The following is a 24622-nucleotide window of genomic DNA, read 5'->3' on the forward strand; positions in this document are numbered from 1 at the left end:
GTTTAACTTTTGAGACCCCCTGTAAACAGGCATCTAATGTCCAAAATGACACAACAGAAAGGTTTATACAGAACACATGTTTTAAACGTTCGATCGGTTGTGTTTTATTGAGTTACAGCAGACTGTTTTTTTTTCCTTTCAGAAAGAGCAAGCATGATTCTCGATAGCAATACAGTTTTCCTGATACATGTCTGAACATGACACTAGAGCAGTGGCGAGAGAGGGGGAAAGAATACACTGAGCTGTTGGGAAGCAGGCCACAGCTGAGACGCTGCGATTGATCTATGCCTTAAAAACCAGAAGAAGCCAGCCAACACGATTCTGCTGCGATCGTAATATTGCAAAGATGAGTGTTACATGTTTGTACATCGCTGCACTGAATTCAGTTTTTGATTATGTCCACCTCGGTGGTAAAAAGTACAGTATGAGACTGCAGGCAATGTTTGTATGGTCCAAAGTAAAGTCCGTAGTATCACCTCGTTTCAGGAATGAGATGGCTGTCAAAAGAGCACCGCTTGTCTTAGTCCATTCGAAATATTAAGTGCCTTCGTGACCACGTTTATCAGCAGGTGAATCTGTTTATCGTCCCTTGACAAAAGACTAAAATGTTCCACTGTAAGGGTTAAGCTAAATGGCTCGGGAAAACCTACCATATTATAAATGTAACAAAACTCATCCTCAAAACTTTACAAATCTGTGGAAAAATATTTACAAGGGCCCTTTTTTCTAAAATAAAAAAAAACCAACAAAAAAAAAAGCCAAAACACCCAAGTAGTAACATAGCAATCTGACTTTGGCACTCCATGGTCAGTTCCGGCCAGTGCTTCACATACTGTCTTCGCCCTGCTTATCTCTGATAACGTCAGAGTCCCGGTATGAGATCATTGGTTCCAAGTATGTCAATGTGATCATGTTCTTTTCCCCTTTAGGGTTAGTCATAGCAGCTCCTGTTCTGTCCTGTAAAAATAGAGAAAAAGGCAAATTTACTCTTAGCAAACCTTGGCCATCCAAAGGATATTGATCATGACTGAGAAAAAAAAAATCTAAACGGGAGATAAAATATAGAATTTACAGAACAAATCCTAAAACGACTGCTTGAGTGCTCTCTAGACAGAAAATAGAATCTCAGATAGCTCAGAATCGTAAAATTAACAGAAGAATATTGTCTTTTTTTATAATTTAGAGCAGTCTGTTCTTTATCCATATTACATATCCATTAAACACATATTTTATACACAATTCTTGCATTTCCTATCACATCATAATATATACAGTCACCGCCTTTTTGAGGATCAGGGACTGATTTGCCAGCCAATTAGCCTCAACACAACCTGTACACTACGGGTGTGCCATATCATATCGTACTCAATAATATCGAAAACATTTTTGAATATTGTGCGAAAATCCCCCACCCCTAATTATCACATCAGGGTACTACTTTTTACTGTTTTTAGCAAAAGAAAAATTCAAACTGTTCTCATTTCCCATTATACGTCTAATAGAGTCAGATTATATTTGACCAGTATAATTTATTTTACTTCAATCCAGGATATATGGAGATATTTGGAGTGCATTACTAGTATCATGACATTCTGGATCATTAAGTTCTGTTACAAATCTGATAAAATTATTGTGTTTTTTAAATATCTCAGTTAGGGGTGTGCCATATCATATCATATATGCAATAATAAAAAATAAAAAAAATCATTTAGTTGCAGTAGTGCATTTTTGATTTTTTTTTTTTTAATTCAGTGTTTTGTCAAAAACCGTGATAATATTTTAGAACCATATCGCCCACCCCTACTGTGCACTATTCTAAAAGAAAATCTTAGCCTGGTCGGCTAGAATCCCTTCTATACAATTATTTAGCATAGCTCAGAAAGTGTAGCAAACCTGTATTTTTCTTCTGTTCTGAAGTAACAGCTAATTTTAGCCATCTTACACTATTGGCATTAACATTAATTAGCAAAGCCAGAAATTCATTCTGAAATATAGCATAAAGAGATTTTAATAATGAATGCAGACATAAAACCAAGGTTCTATATTCGGAAAAAGTACTGAAATCATAGTACAACAATACTGATTGTGCTACCTTTCTTGGTTCATCCAGTCACTATGGGGTCTGGAGCCACCCTCTGTGTCTCTGAATCTTTCCTTTCGCTGTCAGCAGCCACGGAAACCTTTACCCATCTCCCATTGTCCGCACTTGCCTGCCCGTGTTGGTCCTTGCTCTTGCCGATGTCCGGCAAGCTGTGACCCAGTTTACTGGTAAACCAATTCACAATGTCCTGGTTGGTGAGCTTTGATCTCTCTGCTAGCTTCTCTACAGCCTCCCCTTTTAGCACGTTTGCGTCCTGAAAATGTCGCTGTAAAACGCTCTGTGCAGGCTCCGTTACTGACACGCTGTTCTGACCATTGTGCTTTTTGTTGCTCAGGTTTTGAAACTGCTCCATCCATTCCAAAGTTCCATTCTTTAGGGCGGATCGGTTGTCCTTGAACCAGCGTACGATTTCCGTGCGAGCGAGTCCTGTCTGGAGCTCCAGCTGATTATATGCCTCAGGCGACGGCCACTGCGTCTGCGAGAAAACTTCTTTCAGAAGGCCAAGAGACTTGATGTTGATTTCTGGGCACACAGAGGTGGTTAGCAGGGGAAGGGGAGAGGACCTGGCCCGAGCCTCCTGCTCATGAACTCCATTTAAAGCGCCTCTATCGAGTCTTTTGGAGCCCATTGAGTTGAACAAGGCCTGCTCAAGGTTGTCTCGCAGAGCACGGCGCTCTGTGAACCACCCATTAATTTCAGATTTGGACAGTCTAGTGTCAGTCACAAGGTTTTCAATCTCAGCCTGAGTTGGCAAGCTGTTCCTCTGGAAACACTCCTCCAACATTTTCATTTGCTCAGAGGATTTGCCCTTCACTCTTTCCAGAAGGGGGAACTGTGTGGCCACGGCTTTCTGAGGCAGGTTTTCTTTTAATGGAAGGTCATTCTTTACTAGCTGCCCTGCCTTATGATTTCCATGCCGCTGATCACTGAACCACTTTTTGATCTCACCCCAGGAAAGACCAGTCGTCTCGATAAGACGGTACACTTCTTCATCATCAGGGAACTGGCACTGGGTATAGCTGGCTGTGAGCTCTTTAATCTGCTCTGGAGTTTTTTTGCAATCTGAAGAAAGACTGGGCGTGGGGGAGGTGGATTTAGAAGTCGTCTGAACCGTTTGGATTATTGAAGGCCTCTTTACGTCAGGGGCAACCACAGAGGCTGTAAGGGGTCTCTTAACTGCCTGTGCTGTTTGATTTGCAAGCGTTAATGCAAGAGGAGCACAAGTTGCACTGGACCCATTTGCAACCGGTGTCAACACCAAGCCTGACTGTCCAAGGAGGTGGCAAGGGAGGGTTTGAAGAAGTGATTGCGAAGCTTTTGTGGACTGGGTTAACTGAGCAGGCAAGACCGTGAATGCTTGTTGAACCGATTGAATCGTTCCATTGAACATTTTCTTGCGTGCCTCTTCGACCTCGTCTGGAGACCAGCTGATACCTTGTTTTAACCGTTGTGTCGTAAACCACACTTTGATTTGTTCTTCTGGATGTTTAGAAGCTGCAGTGAGCCAGGAGAGTTCGGCTTGTGTTGGGTATGGAAACTTATTGAACGAAGTGATAAGAGTGAGGTTGCCGTCCAGCGATGCATTGTATTTTGCTGTGTTCAGAGGGACAGCGATTTTTGGTACTAAACTGTAGTTGGGGGGCCGCTGTAGGGATGGCATTATGTGAGAGAGTCCGTCTTTGAGGGTCGCATCTGGGATTAACATTGTTCCGTTCACGTTCACTGCAGTGATCTGTTTTTTGGGTAAATCTGGGTTAAGTTTATCCATTTGACCGTCTACCAGTGTTCGCTTGCCTTCAAATTTTGACCTGCCCATCTTCACTGACATCGATTTGCTCAGGGGAAACGCTGACAAGTCTTCTGCAGACTGAGGACTAGTTGCATCATAAATAGCTGCACAGTTTGAACCTTCAATGGTCTGCTCTAGAATGGTCTGACTGTTGAGCTTGATCCTTTTGAACTTGAAATTGCTCTCTCCAGGATGGCATTTCTCATTGTGTTCTGTTAACGTATCAAATTTCTTTGTGTTAAAGTTGCAGACTGCACATAGATACAGCGGGTTGAGAATGACATTAGGATGGTTGGAATCCACATGATCTTTGAATTCATTAAGGTTCTGTGTGGAGAAAGGACAGTATTTGCACTCATAGCCCCCCTGAACTTTCTTCTGCGGCCGAATTTGTGCCTCAGGCTTTTCTGGCTCAGTTATCTCCTGCGTAGTGTTTACATGATTCGTTTTGTCTGTCCAGTTCTCACTGGTAGGCACATGTGAGGATCCGTTCTCCAATGTACTGTCTACACAGTCTTCTGTATCATCCTGTTCCACCAGATCACTTGGCCGGATCATGCAGGGCGTTGTGGATTTTCTTCGACTAGCCATGACCTAGTCTGGCACTGTGACAGTACAACCCTGATGAAGGACTGTTGGTAAGTGATGATTGGATCTTTGTCTGAAGACGAAAGATGAATATATGTGCTGACTTTTAATGTCAGCTGCAGTGGCCGACTTCATGAGACTGCATCCCAGGCCACGCAATCTGAAAAGACAAGAGAAAGAGACCCTTTCAGATTAAGTCTTACTGACCAACAGTAGAAGTTACATTTAAACAATTTAACATCACAAGCAATTTTAACAGATTCCAACAGACCCGAGTCCAGAAACCCTTAATATTTACAGTCATTCCCACAATAAGACTAAACACAAATATGCTGCTCACTGAATTCATCTGATTCAATTTTGAATTTGGCATCAATATAAAGAAATGGGTCTGTGCTCTTATATCTATGGCCGTTTTTACACCTGTAGTTGGTTTCTATGGTCCGGAGCAGGTATGGAGTTTGTTTACTTGGAACATTTTCTCTCTGTTTGGTTTGATTTCACACAGGCATAAACGTAAACGCACAAAAAGGGGAACCAAAACACCATGCGATCACATTGTCTCCTCTGATTGGTCAGAACTGTGTGACGTGGGAGCAAGAAAATACATATAGCGAGAAGAACCTGAATTAGATTACTGTTTTCACATCTGCTTAATCGAACCACACTAAGAGTACAAACAAGCCAGAGTCTGTTTAATCTGTTTTAATAGTGTTGATGCAAAAACGCCCTAGATCAATATGACACCATCAATTACAGAAACATTGATTGATACGTCCACAGTAAACGGTGTTTTAAAAATAGTGCACCACCATTAAAGGTCATGTAAGAAAAGTAGTGTTTAGGAAAAGAATACGAGTGTGCATTTTTAATTTCTGTGTAGGAGTGAGAGAACATCAAAGCCTGTGCTGCAACCTGTAAATTGTTTTAATTATATTCCTCGCCCAATGGACTGACCCAGGTAAGTACCCTGCAGGTAAGTATGAACAGTGCAAAACTGAAACAGGTTGGTATATACATGATTGTCTATGTTGATAATGTGTAAGGGTACCTTACATCATTATATATTTAAACAATAATTATCCTTTTACAGTGAGATCTATGAACATCAGACTCTCTCAAGATGCTTTAGTGCACTTCAAGTGAATGTGTTGTGAACTAAAGATGCTAAATTTCTTATGTTAGAGGAAACACTGAAATACGACTTAAAATAACGAAGTATTAATCACTGTCTTTTTACTCATTTGATTATTTTAGGTTGACAAATATTTGGTAAATCCCTGGTGTAAACTACAGATTTTTATATTTCACAAATATACAGTTCACAAGTGGATCCTTGCCACTCTGGACTGGACCTGTAGAGAAAAGTTTATGATTGATTACCGGGTCTGTCCAGACTCAGTACGAGCTAGGCGTCATTAAAAATTTAGGGAGGCTTCATTTCTATGCTGTAGTTATAGCAACTGCACAGAGGGACTGAGATGGACTTGTGCTGCTTCACAGCTTCAGATTAAAAAGATCCTTCAGGTTTTAATTAGCGGGGAAAGGGAACTGACTGGCGAAGGTATGAAGAAACACAGCTTGTGCCAGGTTCGGTTGGCGCTCCAGTGTCAGGCTTTCCTCCGGCTTGTAGTGACCCGAGTGGATCTCAGTACAGTGGAGACTAATGAAATATGTATGAGGCCACAGTCATCTCACATCTCAACCTCAACTCACTCCAGGAGAAGCACCCTGTTTGTTTTTAAGACAACCGTGCTGAGGGCAAAGAAAGGGGTCAATGGTAACAATTTAACCAGCAGGGAAAAAAAATACAATGTTTTGTCTTACTTTCAATAAGGTTCTGCTGGGACTAGGGCTGGGTATTGTTTTTATTGTTTTCTTATTTTCGATACCAGTACATTACCTTAAATTCATTACGGATATCCAAAAATTGCAACCAAAAAAATACAAAAAGTGATAATTATTCTCACACAACGGATTTACCCAACAGCCGACATGAGTACTCATTCTTATACTGCCATCATGAGAGACTTTCTGGATCTTGTTGGAACATAAACAATGAGCATGATTGTGGCGCTTTATTAAGAACAAAAACAACAGTATTACTGCTTAACATTAAGTGCTTAAACTAAAATATTTTGCCCAAAGCATATTACTGGATACATTTCATTATTGTGAGGGGACAGTAATAAAATGTAGTGTGATTTAGGTCTGGCAGACGAGATCATTTTGTATTTTAATATCTCAGAGACAGATAGAAGAAGACGGGGCGAGTGAGAGAGAGAGGAAGCGCGTGAGATTTCAGCAGAGGTGGTATATCCACAATTTGAATGATCTGCGTTTCTGAGCGCACTCTCTGCATGTATGCACTGTCAGGGTTGTTTTTACTGCGCTGTAAGTATTCTCCACGTTTGCCGCATCTATTTGTGTTTCATGCAAACTATCAAATACAGGCACCAAATATTTTTTTAGACTTTAGTACTCGGTAGTACCTAAACATTTCGGTCGGTACCTTTTTGGTGTCAAATTTTGAAACCCAGCCCTAGCTGAGACACCTACAAGGGCAAATTATTTCTGCCATGTCCTATATCTCTAAAAACGATAGAAACAGCTTAACATAAGATTTAAAAGGAATTTATATCTAGATGTTACTGGTAAATATTTATTAAATCTATTCAATTAAATATGTAATCTGTTGTGTTTGGGCACTTTTGCCTAAGACTAAGTCTAAGTTAAGTGTAACCTGTGTGAGGGAGCCATTTACCCTTTATCTCCCATTGCGCTTCTGTCACCAACACTTTGTGTAATGCAGTACTGTTACTGTTACAAATTAACGATTAGTTGACAATAAAATTAGTAGTTGACAAATTTAAATAAATCAACAATAGCTGCCAATTATATCTACTAAACGTTGCAGCCCTAGCTAATGTACAATGGGTATGGGTGTTATCTAAGCAAGACACGGACGTGTGTGAGCCCATTACCCCTCCCACGGGGTGCACTCTGCTTCATCACACATTGATGGGTCAACAATGAAATCCTGTGACGACAAACTGTTATAGTCGTTGATGTTGTTTATGTCAACTAATCGTTGTAACCAGTCACCTACATTTTTATTGAACTGTATCGTGATGGCATTATGTTACCAAATTCTTGTCAATAAACTCAAACCCTTCAAGATCTGACTGCTTAATATATCTGTGTGCCCACACTGACAGCACCAACTGTAGAAGAAAAATAGTAGTACAGTTTTTTCAATTAATGAGGACAATAACTCTAAAACAACTTATTTTAGCATTAAATATTCTATTGTAATACACAACTCAAAACAAAACATCAGCACACAAGGGCCAGATCACTGCTAAAGTACCATTAATTCCACCTCTTCTCTGATATTGATCATATCTATTCTTACTAGCCACATCTGATGCACATTTAAACGAGTGTGTTATATAAAGGTGGTTGTGGGAGCCAGAGAGAGGAAGAAGCCAGGCGCTGTGTGCTTTTCCACTGGCTGAGCCGCATCCTTCCATGGGAGGATGTTGCTGCGGAACTGCTGTGTGAGGGGGCGGAGACTGAGCCTTGTTAATACTGTGCAGCGCAGCAGGGGGGGGCGAATTTGGGATTGAGGCAGAATTAATTTAAATCTCATCAAATGGGGCCTAGGAACCCTGCAGCACTGCACAAAAGCTCACTCCAGAAGCAGAGCTGCTACAATACAGGCGTGAAGTGAAGAAAACAAGAGTTTCAACTGATTGGCCTTCACACTGCTCAACAATTTAATAACTGCGCGTTGAGTAAAACATACTGTAACAGCAATATGGCGACAGATGTGTGGGGGGATTGTGGTGGAGACTGCTTACACATGCAAAACAAGGCCTTCAGAAATTTAATTACAGGCTCCTAAGGCGCAAAGACAGGACGTGACTGCATTGCATGCATAACACACAGCTCGATATAGAGTAATGACCCGGTAAGATAGGACTACAGCATCTCCGGGCTTGCATGAATAACAAAACCAAAAACCTAATAGTCACGTTATGAGATGAACTGTAGGCTTATAGGGGTCCTGAGTGGCTTTGCATCCATAAGCATGTTTTAATACCCTTCAGAGAAACGTTGCTCTACTTTAGAATCTTTCTGTAACTGTAAACCTTCGTCTCGGGACGCTTTGAGAAGTTTTTTTTTTTTTTTTTAACCACATCTCCCCAGGTTTCTTCAGTTTTTGGCATACCTGGGGAGAGGCCTTGAAAAATCTGGACTCATGAGTTGCCTAGCAACGGCCTAGCAGCAGGTGGGCGGGATTTTCTCAACAGAGATCCAGATGAGGAACATTCCGCATTCCTATTTTTGGCCAAGCCGATTCTTTCGGGTTGAAATCCAAGCAGAGCAGACGTGGTGAATAAAGCTATTCACATTATTCTACAGAGCAAATACTGATTCATAAGTCGGGAAAGATTTATCAATCTACAGTTTATCCACCAAAACACACACTCTAAAAATATTGTGCAATATTTGAGAGTATTTTTGAGAGAAAGATATTCAAGTTATTATTGCGATTATACCACAGTTCCATTATCGCTGTTTAATAAAAGATTTTGAGTTACAGAGGATCTTTTTGATTATAAACACTCCACGAGTTAAAATAGTTACACTGCTGCACTGTTTGTTTTGTAAGCGCTGCATCGTTGCTAGGTTACCTGTATGTGGCAGAGTAATACATGGAGAGATTCAGTTACAGTGCATTACCAGCTGATAACGGCACTCTCTCACGCTTCTCAGCCAATCACATTGCAGGGTTGGAACTAATTGTGGTAAAAAAAATTAAACTAGGGCTTGGTTAAAAAAAAATGTAATCTTAATATTCTTTAAATATATGAGCAATTCTAGATTACGATTTAGATTTTTAGTTCTCAAATAACCTAGTTAAGTGTATTTGTAAACAGACAGCACTATTTAAAATGATGCACAAGCTATTGTTTCCAGCCCCTTCAACATTACATGCAGCTTATCCTCCTTATATTTCATTTGAAGAAACAGGTAGAAAATGAAGAATATGAAAATCACTGCCACATAAAAGACTTCTTTAAGAGCTCTTTGCAGGTTTCTAACAGAAGCAATTGTTCATCTACTGAGACTCCCTCTGGCCATTTTTGGTTTAGTCTGCTTTCGCCAAAATAATATGGTTTGGCAGTGATACACTGTAATAGTATCTTAAACTACTTCCATTCTTTTACTGGGATATTTTTAGGCCACAGGGATGTTTATCGTAGTGGTTCACATGGAATGAATTTGCATCGAATTTGCTTTATTTGAGTTGATGAATGCTTACACGCAAAGTCATTGCTTTTGCTTCATCTCTGGGAAGAAGAACGTTATTATTTAACTGGAAATCACCCTTATCCCTTATTAACCTCACAATGGTTCTTATGCTTTTGTTTAATTTAGAGAAGATTAGGTTTTGTACAAAAAAAAAAAAAAAAAATCTGTAAAATTTCACAAGACATGGGACTCCAATATTGCTTGATACAGCATTAACCAGAGTCTTAATGAGTGGGTTGGGTACGTGGCCTTGTAAATTGAGGAGAAAATGGGATGTTTTTTTTTTTTTTTGTGACAACACTGTTTATTATAGTTTGTTCATATGCACAATGTGAATTTAAAATACAAAACTTTTTTTCTATACAAGAAAACCAATTGATCGTTCATAACTAAGTAATGAACTAAGTCTTATTTTCTCTTGTGTGTATTTATAAATATTCTTTAACCAAACAAAAGTGTGTTTTATCCGATTAATCAAACAAATTGTCAGCAGAATACTCGATTACTACAATAACTGATAACTGCAGTTACTGTCCTCCTTACACTGTTTATTAATACAATGTACCTGCTCAAACAGAGCTGTTTCTACTCTTTTAACTGTTGGGTTTTGTTAGAATGTTAGAATAACATCATCTCTGCTTTTATAGCCTGTCTGTAACTGCTTTGAGAAACAGTGGTAAGATTCATGCAAGCACAACTGACATCCAACTGTAAGGCTGACTCACAGAATCCAAAGGCTTGAATCACACATATCCCACAAACACGTAAACTCCCCTGCAAAAGACTACACTGTAGCCTATGAGGAAATATATTTCCAATACACAGTTGTGGAGGCTTACTTTGAAGCTAAGGGGCCCTAGGCTTTAGGATTTCCAAATCCTGTCTCAGAAGTCAAAACAGAACATGTTCATGAACAATTGAGTAACAAAATAAAACAGCATCAATACAAACCATGCACAATTTTATAGTATCTGATTAGACATCTGCAATTGTGCTGCTACTGTGTATAAACAGGGTTGCCTTACATTTTTCCGCTTTGAGGGAAAGGAAAATTAATCAGCTTATCAGCTCACAGTTAATAATCTAACACCAGTTACTGTAGGGCTGTGTACAGGCAAAAAAAAGTGTGAAATATGATATGCATCATGATACAAGGCTAACAACACTGCATTGTTGCCTTTTGTGAACAGGTAAAGATTAGGGGTGGGGAATTTTTTTTTATTTATAGATGCATTGCGATGTGAAAAAGGAAGATTCTGAATCAAAGTGTCCACTGCCACTATGATTGGGAGTTTGCTGGTTCAAATCCCGGTTATGCAGCTTGCTATCAGCTGTAGGATCCCTGAGAGAGCACAACTGGGCGTGCTTTCCCTGAGTGGACAGATGAGGCTCTTTCGCCCCCAAACTCCAAAGGTAATGTCGATGATGTATTGGAACCGAGTCGCTGCTCTTTCCTCCGAGCGCGCTGTGATGCTACTCAGCACTGCTGCATCAGCAGCAATTGGAAAAGAGACGGTGGCTGACTTCACATGTGAAGGCAGAGAAGGCATGTGCTAGTCTTCACCCTCCTTGTGTTGTGGCATCACTTGTGATTGAGGACACACAGCTAACTAGCAGCTAAATGAGTGGAACAACTGGTCTAGCTAAATTTGGGGGGGGGGGGAGAATGAGAAAAAAATTATGACAAAAAAAAGGAAAATCAATTTTTTAGACATTATCTATAACTGAGAACCTAAGGACGACGGAATGTAAAACCTGGAACTCAGAAGTACTAAAGTCTAGCACCTGGACAGTTCTGCAGTTCTGCTTTGCACAAATTTGACTGGCACCCTGTGCATTTAAAGCTCGAGTATGGACGCACTTCTGCTTCTATAAAAGAATGCTGACAAGAGCCAAACAATATGCAAGTAAGTTTAAATATGGGCTTTAGTGCCATATTGCACATACTACAGGACTGCTACACTAGCTACACTACTGCTGCTGCTGGGACATGCTGAAGTCAGAGAGAAACTCTATAAAGCAGTTAGGATTGCTGCAACTCCTGATGCATGGATTTCCATTGCCACATCTAATCTCGTCGCCGTAACTGCGCTGAATTTTACCAGCGATGAGTGGCAGCTACAGTTACATGTTCTCCAAATTAGAGCAGTGAACGAGAGCCATATGGGTGAAAGCTGTGTGTTTGGTAAGCATTTTTTTGGGGGGTCTTTAGCCTGATTTATTGCTTATTGCACGTACTGTTGGTTAGAAGTTAGTACTTGCTAAAATGAATTTAATACAAGCATGCTGCTACTAGTGCAATTTTGTATAGAAGACAAAGGTTAATCAAGATGCATCAATAATCGTTTTATCATCACATTGCAGACCTCTGAATCACAATCAAATTAAATTGTGAGGTACCTACAGATTCCCCACCATTAGTAAAGGCCAATATTTACTTGTGCGTTAAACCTACGCCGTAGCCTATGCGTATCCAGCTAGTGTTTGCAACGCAGCATAGTGCATTTTTACTTATGCATGCGCATATCAACAGCTCTATGTCGTTCTGCAGTTAAAACTGTGAAGGCGGGAACGTGTGGGTGGGGACACAAAGCCCAGAGGACCAATTACAGCTGCGCTTATCCGCGTCACACGACGCATAGTCATTTTTTCAGAGAGGAGCACGTTGAGCTACAGTGCAGGCTACGGTGTAGAGTACGCGGTGACACATAGGCTACAGGGTGGGTTCGACGTAGAAGTATAAATTGGCCCTAAAAGATTAAAAGAAACTGATTTAAAAAAAGAAAGTCTTTTTCAAATGATGAACTAGTCTTGCATTTCTGTCAGGTACACATTTAAAGTGGGGAAAAAAGAAAACCATGCAACCATTTGGGTACACCAAAGCAATGAAGTTCTTTTATAACTCAAATAAAACACAAAATCTGAGGCCATTTGTCTCAGGAAAATACGTGACCAGGTGTAAAAACAGGGTCAAAGACTTGACAACTCATCCAGTGCAAGGGCAATAGAAAAAAAAATGAATATGGAGGCTCTTGTATTACACCCACAAGTCTCTGATGTATCCTAATGAAAACTGAAATCACATTAGCATATTTCATTCTTATTATTATACCACATAAAAACAGAAATTACGCATAACTATGACACATTAAACACCTATAATTACTCACTAACAAATACAAATATAACAAATCAAACTAACAGGCTGACAAAACGTGCCATCTAACTAGAAGAGCTAATCATGTCATCAAGCAATTTACTGGAGATAATGATCCGTAAAACAAATGAAAGCACCTGCCAGCTAAACAAATGATTTTAGGACTTGCTGTGATGCAGTTCAGATACTGTTCAGGCACACATGCAACCACTGAGTGGAACCGGTCCAAATCAGCTCACAAATCTCAATCACCCAAAAACCATTAACAAAAACTTTACACTGCATGATGGTCTCCGAGTGCCTTTACATTAGGATTTTCACATTACTCTGAAGTATGGGTGCTATAGCGAATCATAAACAATAATATTGCCACGTTTTCTGAGGCAGTTTTCGCAAAAATACTATTATTTATATTATACTTTTACCTGTTTGTAGTCCAAAAAAAAATAATTTATATATATTATATATATATATATATATATATATATATATATATATATATATATATATATATATATATATATATATATATATATATTTTTTTTTTTTTTTTTTTTTTTTTTTTTTTTAAATATATATTCTTCATTTTATGTTTTGGAAAACAGAATATTTTTCCATACTAAATATGTTTGTATTTTCTATATTTTTCCAGATTTGGACAATCAATAATTTTGTGTGAACTAAACAAATAGTTTCTATATTCCTGGTCTAACCCTGTGATGTTAACTCTGTGAAGTAAAAAGAAAAAAAGTTAAATAAGAAGCTCACCTATCAGAGACGGTCTCCCCTGGGAACAGGGCGTGTGATGTACGGGTGCAGAAGCCTTTGCTTCTCCACCACTCTTTCTTTGAGATAACGTTTCGATCGGCACCTGCATGGAAAAAAAATAATAATAATAATTTAAACATTACTTATATTCTGGCTGAATCTGGCTGGCTAAGTACAAATATAACAGCAATATTATTGCTATATATAGACCATTTCACGCCACTAATATAAACATATATATATATATATATATATATATATATAGGGATAGTTAAGAATACTTTTTAAATTAATTTTTTTTACTACATTTTACCAGAAATATATGCACTCTATACATGTTATTTACCTTATATTAATCAAAAATTATTCCATTCTTTCAACTAATTAATAAATGTTAAACAAATAATGTTTATTATTGCTGCCCCTGAGGTATTATTTCTATTAATATTATTATTTTAGGAGAAATTATTCACATTTACTTGCACTTAAAAATCAGATAAGGTGCTTTGGGAACCCATTTCTGTGTGTGTATATATAAAGTATTCTGGCGCCTATTAAAACGTGCAACTTTATGTACTTTGCATTATTTTATTTTATTCATTTATTTTATTTATTTATTATTTTTATTTTATTCATATGCAGATTTAGCATAGATCTTGATTCTGCTTTATCTTATTTTAATATTACCCTAACAACATTAATCCAAGATCTTTGTATTAATCATCTGATTAACTAAAATAACTATCCTTTTTTTTTTTTTTTTTTTTTTACAAGTAAATAGAAATGGTGTCAAAGAGCCTATTAAATATTAGGATTCATTCCGGATCATTACAAGATGCATCAATAATAGTTTAAAAATCTCATTGCAGATCTCTGAATCGCAATCAAAATGAAAAGTTAGGTGCTTAGAGAATCCCACTCCTAATATCTTTACATAGAAATTAGTTGCTTGCTGCTATATCATTGTTTATAATGTCAAAGATGTCACAATAAAACTTGGATGTAGTTCCTAGAAAGACAACAAAGTTTACAAAACAGAGAAAAAAAAAATTCAAGTGTTTTTGCTGTTCAACCTCATTCAGGCCCACTAATAATGACAGCCCTAGCCAAAACTGCTGTTTACTCTGTCTAAAAGTGACCATATGCAGGGAAATTCTCACTGTCAGTCAGAATTAATTTACTTTCTCACCGGGTTACGATCAACATCCCGTCGTAGGGTTTCCATTAATGTATTAATGTGGAATCAAGGAGGAGCCACAGTTTCATGTTGCTGATGGGGGAGAAAAAATGCAAAACTCAGCACTGGTGCTTCCCCAAGGCCTCTCAGTTCACTCCTCCCTGCTGTACGCAGCCCCTTTCCCACAGGGTGCATACACAAACACGCAGTTAACAAATAAAACGCACAATAAGTGCACACAAGACAAATGAGGGGTCTCAAATCAACCCCTGCTAGTTCCACATTAAGTAAACTAACAGGAGGATATAGCCATTTTCTAGGATATTTCAAAGTACAAGTACAAGTTACACCAGCGCACCGGAGCATTCGTCCCCTAATGACATCCTACAGTGCACCTCAAAATGGAGGGGCGACTGTGTGCCCCAACTGTTTCATTTGCAGTGCAGTTCTAAGACGCATCAGATCAGAGAGTGAAAGAATCAGCAAACTCTCCAGCAGCATCTGTAACTATGTGTTTTGTAGTACTTTTAAATACAATCATGTTTGTAACAGAGATAACAGCGATGATATAAATAACCATTTAAAGGCTTAATAAAGGTTTAATTTATCCATCATTACAAAGCCAAAGTGGTTATTTTGCTATAAAACAAATTTGAGTGTAGTGTAGTTAGACCTGTCACAATAATTACATTATTGACTTGTCATAGAATATATGGTGGTGATTTCAATCATTTTTGCTGTCGTCAACATTTCCCACTCCCAAAAAAAAAAAACAAGTAAATAAGACTGATTCTGTTAGAAAAAAAGTACTGTACACTGATAAAAAAAATAAACATTTTTAGCAAAGGTGTGTTTGGAAATAAAGAGTGCAGAATATCATTAAGAGGACAACTCTCCAGCTGCTAAGCCCAAAACTTTTCCACCTCTGTGCTTGTGGTGCAGACTAAGGGTGGGCAATATGGCCCCAAAATGTAAAAAATAAATAAAAGTCTTCTTTCAAGACAGAATACTGCTATTTTCACAATAAGGATTTCTATAGCACAATATTACTGTGTCACTATATGTTATGTACAACACTATTGGAGGCAGTGGGACAGTGTAGTTAAAAAGAACATACAAGATACAAGTGACAAGAAATATCAAATGACAAAAACACTGTTTATTGCAATACATTCAGGGACAATACATTGTGCACAATAAACCTTTGACAGGCCTAAGCATTGCCTTTTAGCCGTTAGCCAGTCCCACTCAGACCGGTTGTCTGATAGATAGCATTGAGCCGATCAATACATGCTGGCATTCTGAGCTTAATAACTAAGGACTCAAATAAACTACAGGCATGATCCACATTTTATATGTAACAACAAAATTCAGTTAATCCATCCTGCACAGTGCTATTGATCTGTTATCAAAAATCAGTGATTAATCCAGCCTGGAATATACAGTTAGCATTGCCACTGTAGTTAATCTTTAAAAACATTTAGCAGTCAAGGATCTCCTGAAAATCAAATCTGGCAGGTGTGACCGCCTTCTATAAATTCTGTCATTTTTAAATGAATAGAGGTACATCAATGTATAAAAAATACTATTTACAGCATCTGTCACTGACTGACGTTAAATACAGAGTGCTAGAGGCTACCATAGGTCTGCCAATGTGTCATGAGGTATACCACAAGCAGTGGCTTTATACTGTTAATACGAATAAGTGTGTTGTATTTGTTTACATAGGTATGAACTTTACCAATGTTTTAGCCAGTGACACAAGGAATAACAAACAAACGTAGAACGGACTGTGGCAATAAGAGAAAAAATCTCCCAAAATGTTCTAATCAAATGTGAATCTTCCCTTAAAAAGGTGCAATTGTATTATGTCATTTAATCATCATTATATTAAGGCCATTAAATTGTCTAAAAATGACTTTTTATCACATTTATTTCTGGGAGAATACATCATCCAAAAAAAAAAAATTATTATTATGACAGGCCTAACTCACATACATCAACAACACTACATTCTCCTGAAGATGGCTAGGGGGGACAATCAGAAAATAATACAGAAAGCAAGGCTCCTGCAAACCTAACACAGCCATCATGCACCAAAACAGCATTCATTCAAACCTAAACAATGGCAGAGTAATAACAAAGACAGACAGAAACATCACTCATCCATTATTCTAAGAATGGTCCAAAGGCACAATCAAACCACTCACACACGCCAGCAAAAAGAAACATTGCTGCTGTGAAAAGAATGAAAGGTCAAACAGTAAAACTACACCCATATGCACCAATAGGTGTCTCTGTAATGCAGTTACCACTGTAAGTACAGAGGAAAAGATAACAGATCTAACCTCATATGACCCCAGTGCTGCAGACAACATGCCTCATATACTTCACACATTCTTATCAGAACATTAAATAATATAATAGAAACGTTTAAACATTTTAACTTTAAAAAAGCCATAACAATAATATCATATGCCTACATTGTGTGTGTTCCAGAACAGGAAAAAAGGAGTCAAATTGACTCAGATTCTTATTCTTATGCTCACCCCTTTCAAAAACTGACTGCTCACTTAACTGCAAGATGCCAACTAACAGAAACAACCATAACCAGACAATCAATGTTATTATTAATCTGTCAGTAGTTTAAACATTTTATGGCTGGTCAGTGTACATTAAGACAAAACTGTAAAAGAAACAGAGCCATGCAGATGCAGATGCAGAAAGGAAGCTAATCACGGTGCTGATTATGTTGTTGCAGCACAGGCCTGCTTCGCTTCCACAGGCCCTGGAGACCTTGTGAGGATAACACACAATCACAAACTTTGTCCTGTTCCAGAACATTTCAGGGCAAAATGCGGCAGTCACTGCCAGGAAGCTAAAACTGGGTCGTCGCTGGATCTCTGCTAGCAGGACAACGATCCAAAGCATTCCTGCAGATCCACACAAAAACATCTCTCGGACCACAGAATGGAGCTGTCGCAATGGCCAGGCCAACCAGAAAGATATGGAGCAACACAAAGTCCAAGATCACATCATATATTTTGCATGGAGAGAATTGGAAATACTTGGTTTCAGCCTTGGGGGGGCTGATCTTACAACGGTACCAGATTCTGTGCCAAAAAACATACTAGCATACTAAAATCTGACAAACCTGTTGATTTTAGCACCAATTCAGTTGTGCTCTTATTTAGTTCACTAACTCTCAAATTCTAATTCTGCTGTTCTTTGGTATTATTTATGTGAATGAGCAAATGAAGACTTAATGAAGAGTTTGATGTTCTGACATCTCCATGTTAGCAGTAGCTCTTGTATCAGCACCATAAGCAGTAGATGTTTATGGTTACCTTATCTTACATTTTTATGCTAAACTTTAATGCTTTTATACAAATATAATGTTTTTTAAGCTACTGTTTAGAAAAAGGAAAAACGTTTATAGATTTTTGTTTTCTGCTAAATGTATAAAACTGTTATTTTTACCAAATTAATAATTCATATTTATTTTGTTGAAATATCCAAAATAACTATTGAAATATAGTTAAAATAATTAAATGTTTTATTTGTCATATCGCCAAGACTATTGCAAAAACCTCTGGAATTATTACATTATTATTTTAGGGGCATTTCACCCAACTCTACTGTGACCTACCAGACACCTCTGTTTTTAGAATAAATATATGGAATGGTAGCAGAAGCATATTAATTTAATTTATTATAATATTTTGACTTCTCCCCACTCAGGAACAAGACTGTTTTTCAATTTACAAGTAAAAATGTTAAGGATTGCTGCTTTAACCTTTTTTTTTTCCGATTATTTTAGATTACAAAGTTAATCACTTAATTATACTTTTGCCAATGCTGTGACACATAATCACACTGATACACTACTTATTGTGCATTATGCATCATACCTTGTTAAACCTAAAGTTTAACTTTCAGCTGTTAATGGGGGGGGGGGACATTACCGTTACCCCAGTGACTAAAGTGAAATGATGCATCAGCTGACTAACAGTAGAGTCAGGAATCAGTCAGTCAACACAGCATATGCTAAACGCTACTAAAATGTTTGTATGTATGATTGTGTAGTGAGCAAGCATTACTTGTTGCATTATGCTTGGTGGCGAACAAATCAGAAACCATGATGCGATGGTCTTACAAAAGCTGACACCCCTCAATTAGCTGTACCTCTAAAACAGACACAAGCAAAATAAGTAATGTTTTTTGTGGAGGATTACTAATAAAAAAAAAACCTGGTCCCAGTGTGAGGCAAAAACACCCTCACAAAGAGGCTCTCCATTCAGTGAAGTCATGACCACCACCGACAGAGAAAACAGAGCTTTCAAAGGGAGCCCAGCCCACGGCTATGTCATCAGCGACTCTGCTGGCTTAGTCACCCGCGGCTCAGGCTACAGGCAGAGGCAGCGGCAGCAACCACCTCCTCAAAGACGTCAGCTCTTCAGTATGAACACAGGCAGCCATTTTGAAACCAGCCAGTCACCTGGCACAAAAACACATTTTGTGCCAAATCCACTGAGCAGGATTGAGGTCTTGAGTTGTTATTGTCTTTATGGTTGCCTAGACTAATCTATGGTTCTGTGACTGATAAAAGAAAGTTTGCTTTGGATAAAACTTTTCTTACTGTGAGCCACTCACTAGAGACAACTTTTACCCTCACTGAGAAACTTACCTTCAGATCTATTTCTAATTAGGCTATGACCACAGATATACCAAAACTAGCTCACATCCAGATTATTTGGACAAGGATATGCTACAAAGTTATGGATTTACTAAAGAGAGTCTCAGCAAACGGGTCAACCAAACCAACAATGACAGCAGAGGACTTGAGAGAAATAGTGGTTCTGTGCAGCATCACACTCAGATGGCTTTAGATGTATTTACAGATGCTTAACAAAACTTAGATGCTTCATATTTCATGGGGCATTTCTCTTAGGATGTCTTGATGCAGCACCACCAAGGTGCTCTCTCTTTTTCTCTGTCAACATAACTTGTCAGCTATAAAACTCTTAAAGGTCATTCAATAAATAAAGGGAGGGGGGGGTTCTTTGAGGGTGCTTTGGGCCAGCTTCCAAGACCATAAATGACAAATGTCACTTGAGGAAACCTCCACAACATGTGTCAGAGCACTGTACTGGAGATCCTGACACCCTTTGTGACCCCTTTCAACCTGCATTTCAGGACTAGGCGGTCCTTGCTCTTCCTTGCCTTTACATAAATAAGGTAATGCAGTGTCCTTATGTCATCCACCTAAATATTTGAATAGAAATACATAAAAAGGAACCCCATACACACTGGCAATGTAGGCAGATATGAGTGCCTGTATTTTTACTTAATTTCATCATAACTTATTTTGTCCTTTTAATTATATGACAGACAGAGAAAAATATAGCAACCTGTGCTTAACTTGAGCAAACAATGCATACTATTTACAGTGGCCAGTGTTTTGTTTTAGGGGAAGGGCCACAAAAACATACCACACACCTGTAAACTAAACCTGTTTGTACGTATCTGTAAACTAACACTATCTGTACATATCTGTAAACTAAACCCATCTGTGCATATCGGTAAACTACATCTATCTGTGCATATCTGTAAACTAAATCTCTTTTTAACATGATGTCACCTTAGGGGACATCCATAAAGTTCACTTCATCATAACCTAGTTTGCCCTTTTAACAACAAAACAGAGAAATGAACAGCAAGCTGTGCTTGTCCCAAGCTTTTCATTTCACACAGTTCACATCTCACATCAGTTTTTGACCAGATACAAAGATAGGTGGATATATAGAAGAAAAGATAAATAGACCGAGAGAAAACTGTGATTAAACCAAGCCTGCAATTCATATAGTGCCCAGTTCAATTCATAACATTCAGAGTCCAACACCCTTCTATTAAATAATTCTATCTATATTTGACTACATTTCATTAACCTAGTTTGCCCTTTTAATAACAACACAAATATAAAGATACACAGCACACTGTGCTTAATTCAAACTTGTCATTCATAAAGTTCACAGTGGTCAGTGTTAATTTTAGAGTGGGGGGGACGCTTTTTGTTTTGTATGTCACTTAGGGACTTCTTGAATTACAATGATGGACAGAGAGCTTTAGGGACCTCACATATACTTTAAAGGGTCTGTGACACATAAATATATCTGTATTTTGGCCTGGCCAAAAAAAAAACACTAATATTTCGTTGAACGACCGCCTTTAACTTCGATAAGCTTCTGCAATGTCACAAGATTCAATTCAATCCAGTGTTGCATTAATTTGTCACTAAGATCTTGCAGCGTTGATGATGGTAGAGTCTGACTGCTGCGCCAAGCCTCCAGCATGTCCAGAAAATTCTCAATGAGGTTAGGGTCTGGATTCTGTGGCGAGCTCTCTCAATCCATGTATGAAAATGATGATCTCATGCTCCCTGAACTCTTTCACAATTCCAGTTCTATGAATCCTGACATTTTCATCTTGGAATATGCTCATGCCATCGGGAATGAAAAAATCCATTGATGGAATAACCTGGTCTATATTCAGTATATTCATGTAGTCAGCTGCTGACCTCATTTTTTCAGCACAATACTGTTGCTGAACCAAGACCTGACCAACTGCAGCAACCCCAGATCATTTGGTGACTTATTATCCATGAAGTGTATATAGATGAATAGACAGATAAATGTGCTTAACCCAACCATGCTATTTATACAGTCCACTGCTTTAATTCATAAAGTTCACAAAGTTCCAACATCCTTTCTATACAATAAATCTATCTGGATTTGTTTTCATTTCACTCTTCATGACCTAGCTTGCCCTTTAAACAACAAGACAGATAACTACAACAAGAGTTACACAGTTTGTTAGTTAGCAAACTTCTTACATTTTTAACTATTTAGTTAATTAGCTCAGCCAGCCAGTGTCCACAGTGGGATTTTATATATAACGTTATATATTTATTTTTTTCGGAGGCGGGGGGGTGCAGCAGAGATGTGAAGAGGCTGCTTGCTGCAGTGTGGCTGAGCCATGCAGTGTGTGGGGAGCTGGAGGGATAAGCTCGCTAGAAGAAGGCGTCACCGCTGCCCTGCCTACATCACACGACTCGGACCCCCCTCCCCAAAAAATCAGAAAATCAAAGTAGCATCAGCTAGCTTAGCTAGTTAGCTAGCGTTTACCTCAAGCCTGTGAGCCACGTTCACTTCATCCATATAACGTTAACCTAGCTATGCGTGAATAACGCGTATATAGTTAGTTAGCTAAACATGGATACTGAAGAAACGGACAAGCCACTTCGCAAACAGTGTGGCTAGCTAGTAGTCAGCTATCGTTTAACATTAACCTAGCTAAGCTAACGTAACTAGTTAGCTTACTACGTTAATTGAAACTAGCATAGCTAGTTAGTTACGAACCCGTACGCAGACTTGAGCCGCCGAAACGCCATGTCGACGTCGGTAGCCATATTTTGCTGGTCATTTTTTTTTTTTTTTGCTGCCACAGGAGTAGAAGACATGTCCGCGTCCCGCTCTCTGTTTTTTTTACTCAAATTCTCTCTTTTTTACACTCTTTCCCAAGCAAACTAAGCGCTAACCAGGCTAGCTAGCTAACATAGCTGACAGGCGACCGTTAACATTTAAATAAAAACACAGCGCGGATGAGTTTTAGCTCGCTGAAAAGCAGGTTATGGGGTCAGCCAGCGGCGTGAGGACTATTTTCTCCCCAAACATGCCCACTTTTCCTCCACAATACGGATACAGGAGAGGACGAAACAAAGTTGAATGGATAAGTTACGTTAGGTTAGCTAAGCTAGGCTATGATACAGAGCGAGTTTAGGCTAGCTTAGGTAACTAGAGGTGGGTTAGCTAACTAGTTAACTAGCTAGCGTTACGCGGACGCAGCGGTTAGAACTTTCTCCGGGGGGTGAGGTTAGGTTAGCTAGGTTATGTGTGTGTTGAGCCGCTGGTTCTGTAGAGAGAGAACGAGGGGAGATATGGAGAGGGAGGGGGGTCCATTTAATTCGGCGTTTTTTTTCCCTTACCTGTCCGACCACGCAGTACGGAGGAGTGTGGGGAGGCTGTGAGAGAAGCGCTGTCGTCCCGAAAGTGCTCCCGTCTTCCTCCGAGCGCGGGCGGCTTGGCTCGGTAACGGTAAAGAGTCGAACCGAACCCGAAAGACAACGGCCGAAAAAAAATCCGCCAGCAGCGCAGGGGGATCTACGCCAAAAGCCACATGACCAGCGACGTCAGCAGCGACATTTGCATACGATACGAGGAGCCCGTCCATGCCGTCCTTTACAGCAGCAGACGCGCGCCCGCGACCCTGTGTGTGTGTGTGTGTCTGAGAGTGTGTGTGTGTGTGTGTCTGAGAGTGGAGGAAAGTTTCAGGGCTGAGAGCTCAGAGACCGGAGAATACGGGCAGCCTGTCCTCCCGCCATCCGCTCCCTTCAGCTCTGAGCTTCCCTCCTCTCAACTGAATGAAGCGCTGTGCTTTTGACGTATCCCAGCGCTGTTTTGGGTGATAGGTCATTGAATATTAAGCATTTTGTGCGGAGCCAGCGACTGATAGGGCATCTCTCTCTCTCTCTCTCTCTCTCTCTCTCGTTCTGTGTTTCTCTCTCTCTTTTCCTGTTTCTTTCTCTCTCTCTTTCTCTCTGTCACTTTTTTCTCTGTTGCTGTTTTTTTATTTCTCTCTCTCCCCTATCTATTTTTCTTTCTCTCTGTTTCTCTCTCGCTCTCCTTATGTTTCTTTCTGTTTTTTTTTCTCTTTCTCTCGCGCTCTCTCTCTCTTTCTGTTTCTTCCTCTCTCTCCCTCTCTCTCGTTACGTGTTTCTCTCTCTCCTTTCCTCTGTTTCTTTCTCTCTCTTTCTCACGCTATTTTCTCTGTTGCCGTTTCTCTCACTTTTTTCTCTGTTGCAGTTTTTTATTTCTCTCTCTCTCGGTCTGTGTCTCTCTCTTTTTCATTTTCTCTTTTTCTTTCTCTCTCCCGCTCTCTCGTTTTGTGTTTCTCTCTCTTTTCCTCTGTTTCTTTCTCTCACTTTTTTCTCTGTTGCTGTTTTTTATTTTTCTCTCTCTCTCCCCTCTCTATTTTTCTTTCTCTGATTTTTCTCTCTCTTTTCCTCTGTTTCTTTCTCTCTCTTCCTCTCTGTCTCGTTCTGTGTTTCTCTCTTTTCCTCTGTTTCTTTCTCTCTCTCTTCCTCTCTCTCGTTCTGTGTTTCTCTCTCTTTTCCTCTGTTTCTTTCTCTCTTTTTCTCTCTCTCACTTTTTTCTCTGTTGCTGTTTTTCTCACTTTTTTCTCTGTTGCTGTTTTTTTTATTTCTCTCTCCCCTCTCTATTTTTCTTTCTCTCTGTTTCTCTCTCGCTCTAACTGTTTCTTTCTGTTTCTCTCTCTATTTTTCTTTCTCTCTGTTTCTCTCTCGCTCTCCCTCTGTTTCTTTCTCTGATTTTTTTCTCTCTCTCTTTCCTCCTACTTGCTCTTTGCACACATACTAATAAAGGTTGTTTTGTTGTTCATCTTTTTTTTGTCTTTTGCGAAATTGACATTAACCTACCTTTTATATGGGTCCTCTGTGATTTTATTCCCGTCCAGAACAGGAATGTGGAATGTGTTACACTTTTTGGGCGCACATTTCCATGGATATTCACATAAACACAACAGCGAGTGGAAGTGGAGGAGCTACTGAACGTGATGTCATGTGACCGAGAAAGCCTAAAAACT

The 24622-nt window shown here is 39.1% G+C and overlaps 1 protein-coding gene and 1 long non-coding RNA gene across 2 annotated transcripts in view; both read right to left on the bottom strand.

The window, feature by feature from the left end:
- The window catches only part of LOC125802491 (uncharacterized), a 479356-nt gene that overhangs the window by 215738 nt on the left and 238996 nt on the right, over window positions 1-24622 (bottom strand). The gene's annotated exons all lie outside the window — the stretch shown is intronic.
- On the bottom strand, window positions 80-23207 carry zhx2a (zinc fingers and homeoboxes 2a). Its single transcript, XM_022674276.2, has 4 exons — window positions 22947-23207; window positions 13726-13828; window positions 2093-4638; window positions 80-957 (listed from the first exon to the last, which is right to left on the bottom strand). The coding sequence occupies exon 3, from the start codon at window positions 4479-4481 to the stop codon at window positions 2103-2105; it is 2379 nt and encodes a 792-aa protein (XP_022529997.1). The 5' UTR covers window positions 4482-4638; window positions 13726-13828; window positions 22947-23207; the 3' UTR covers window positions 80-957; window positions 2093-2102.

Source organism: Astyanax mexicanus, chromosome 6 (genome assembly GCF_023375975.1).
Source record: "Astyanax mexicanus isolate ESR-SI-001 chromosome 6, AstMex3_surface, whole genome shotgun sequence".
NCBI classification, from domain to species: Eukaryota; Metazoa; Chordata; class Actinopteri; order Characiformes; family Acestrorhamphidae; genus Astyanax; species Astyanax mexicanus.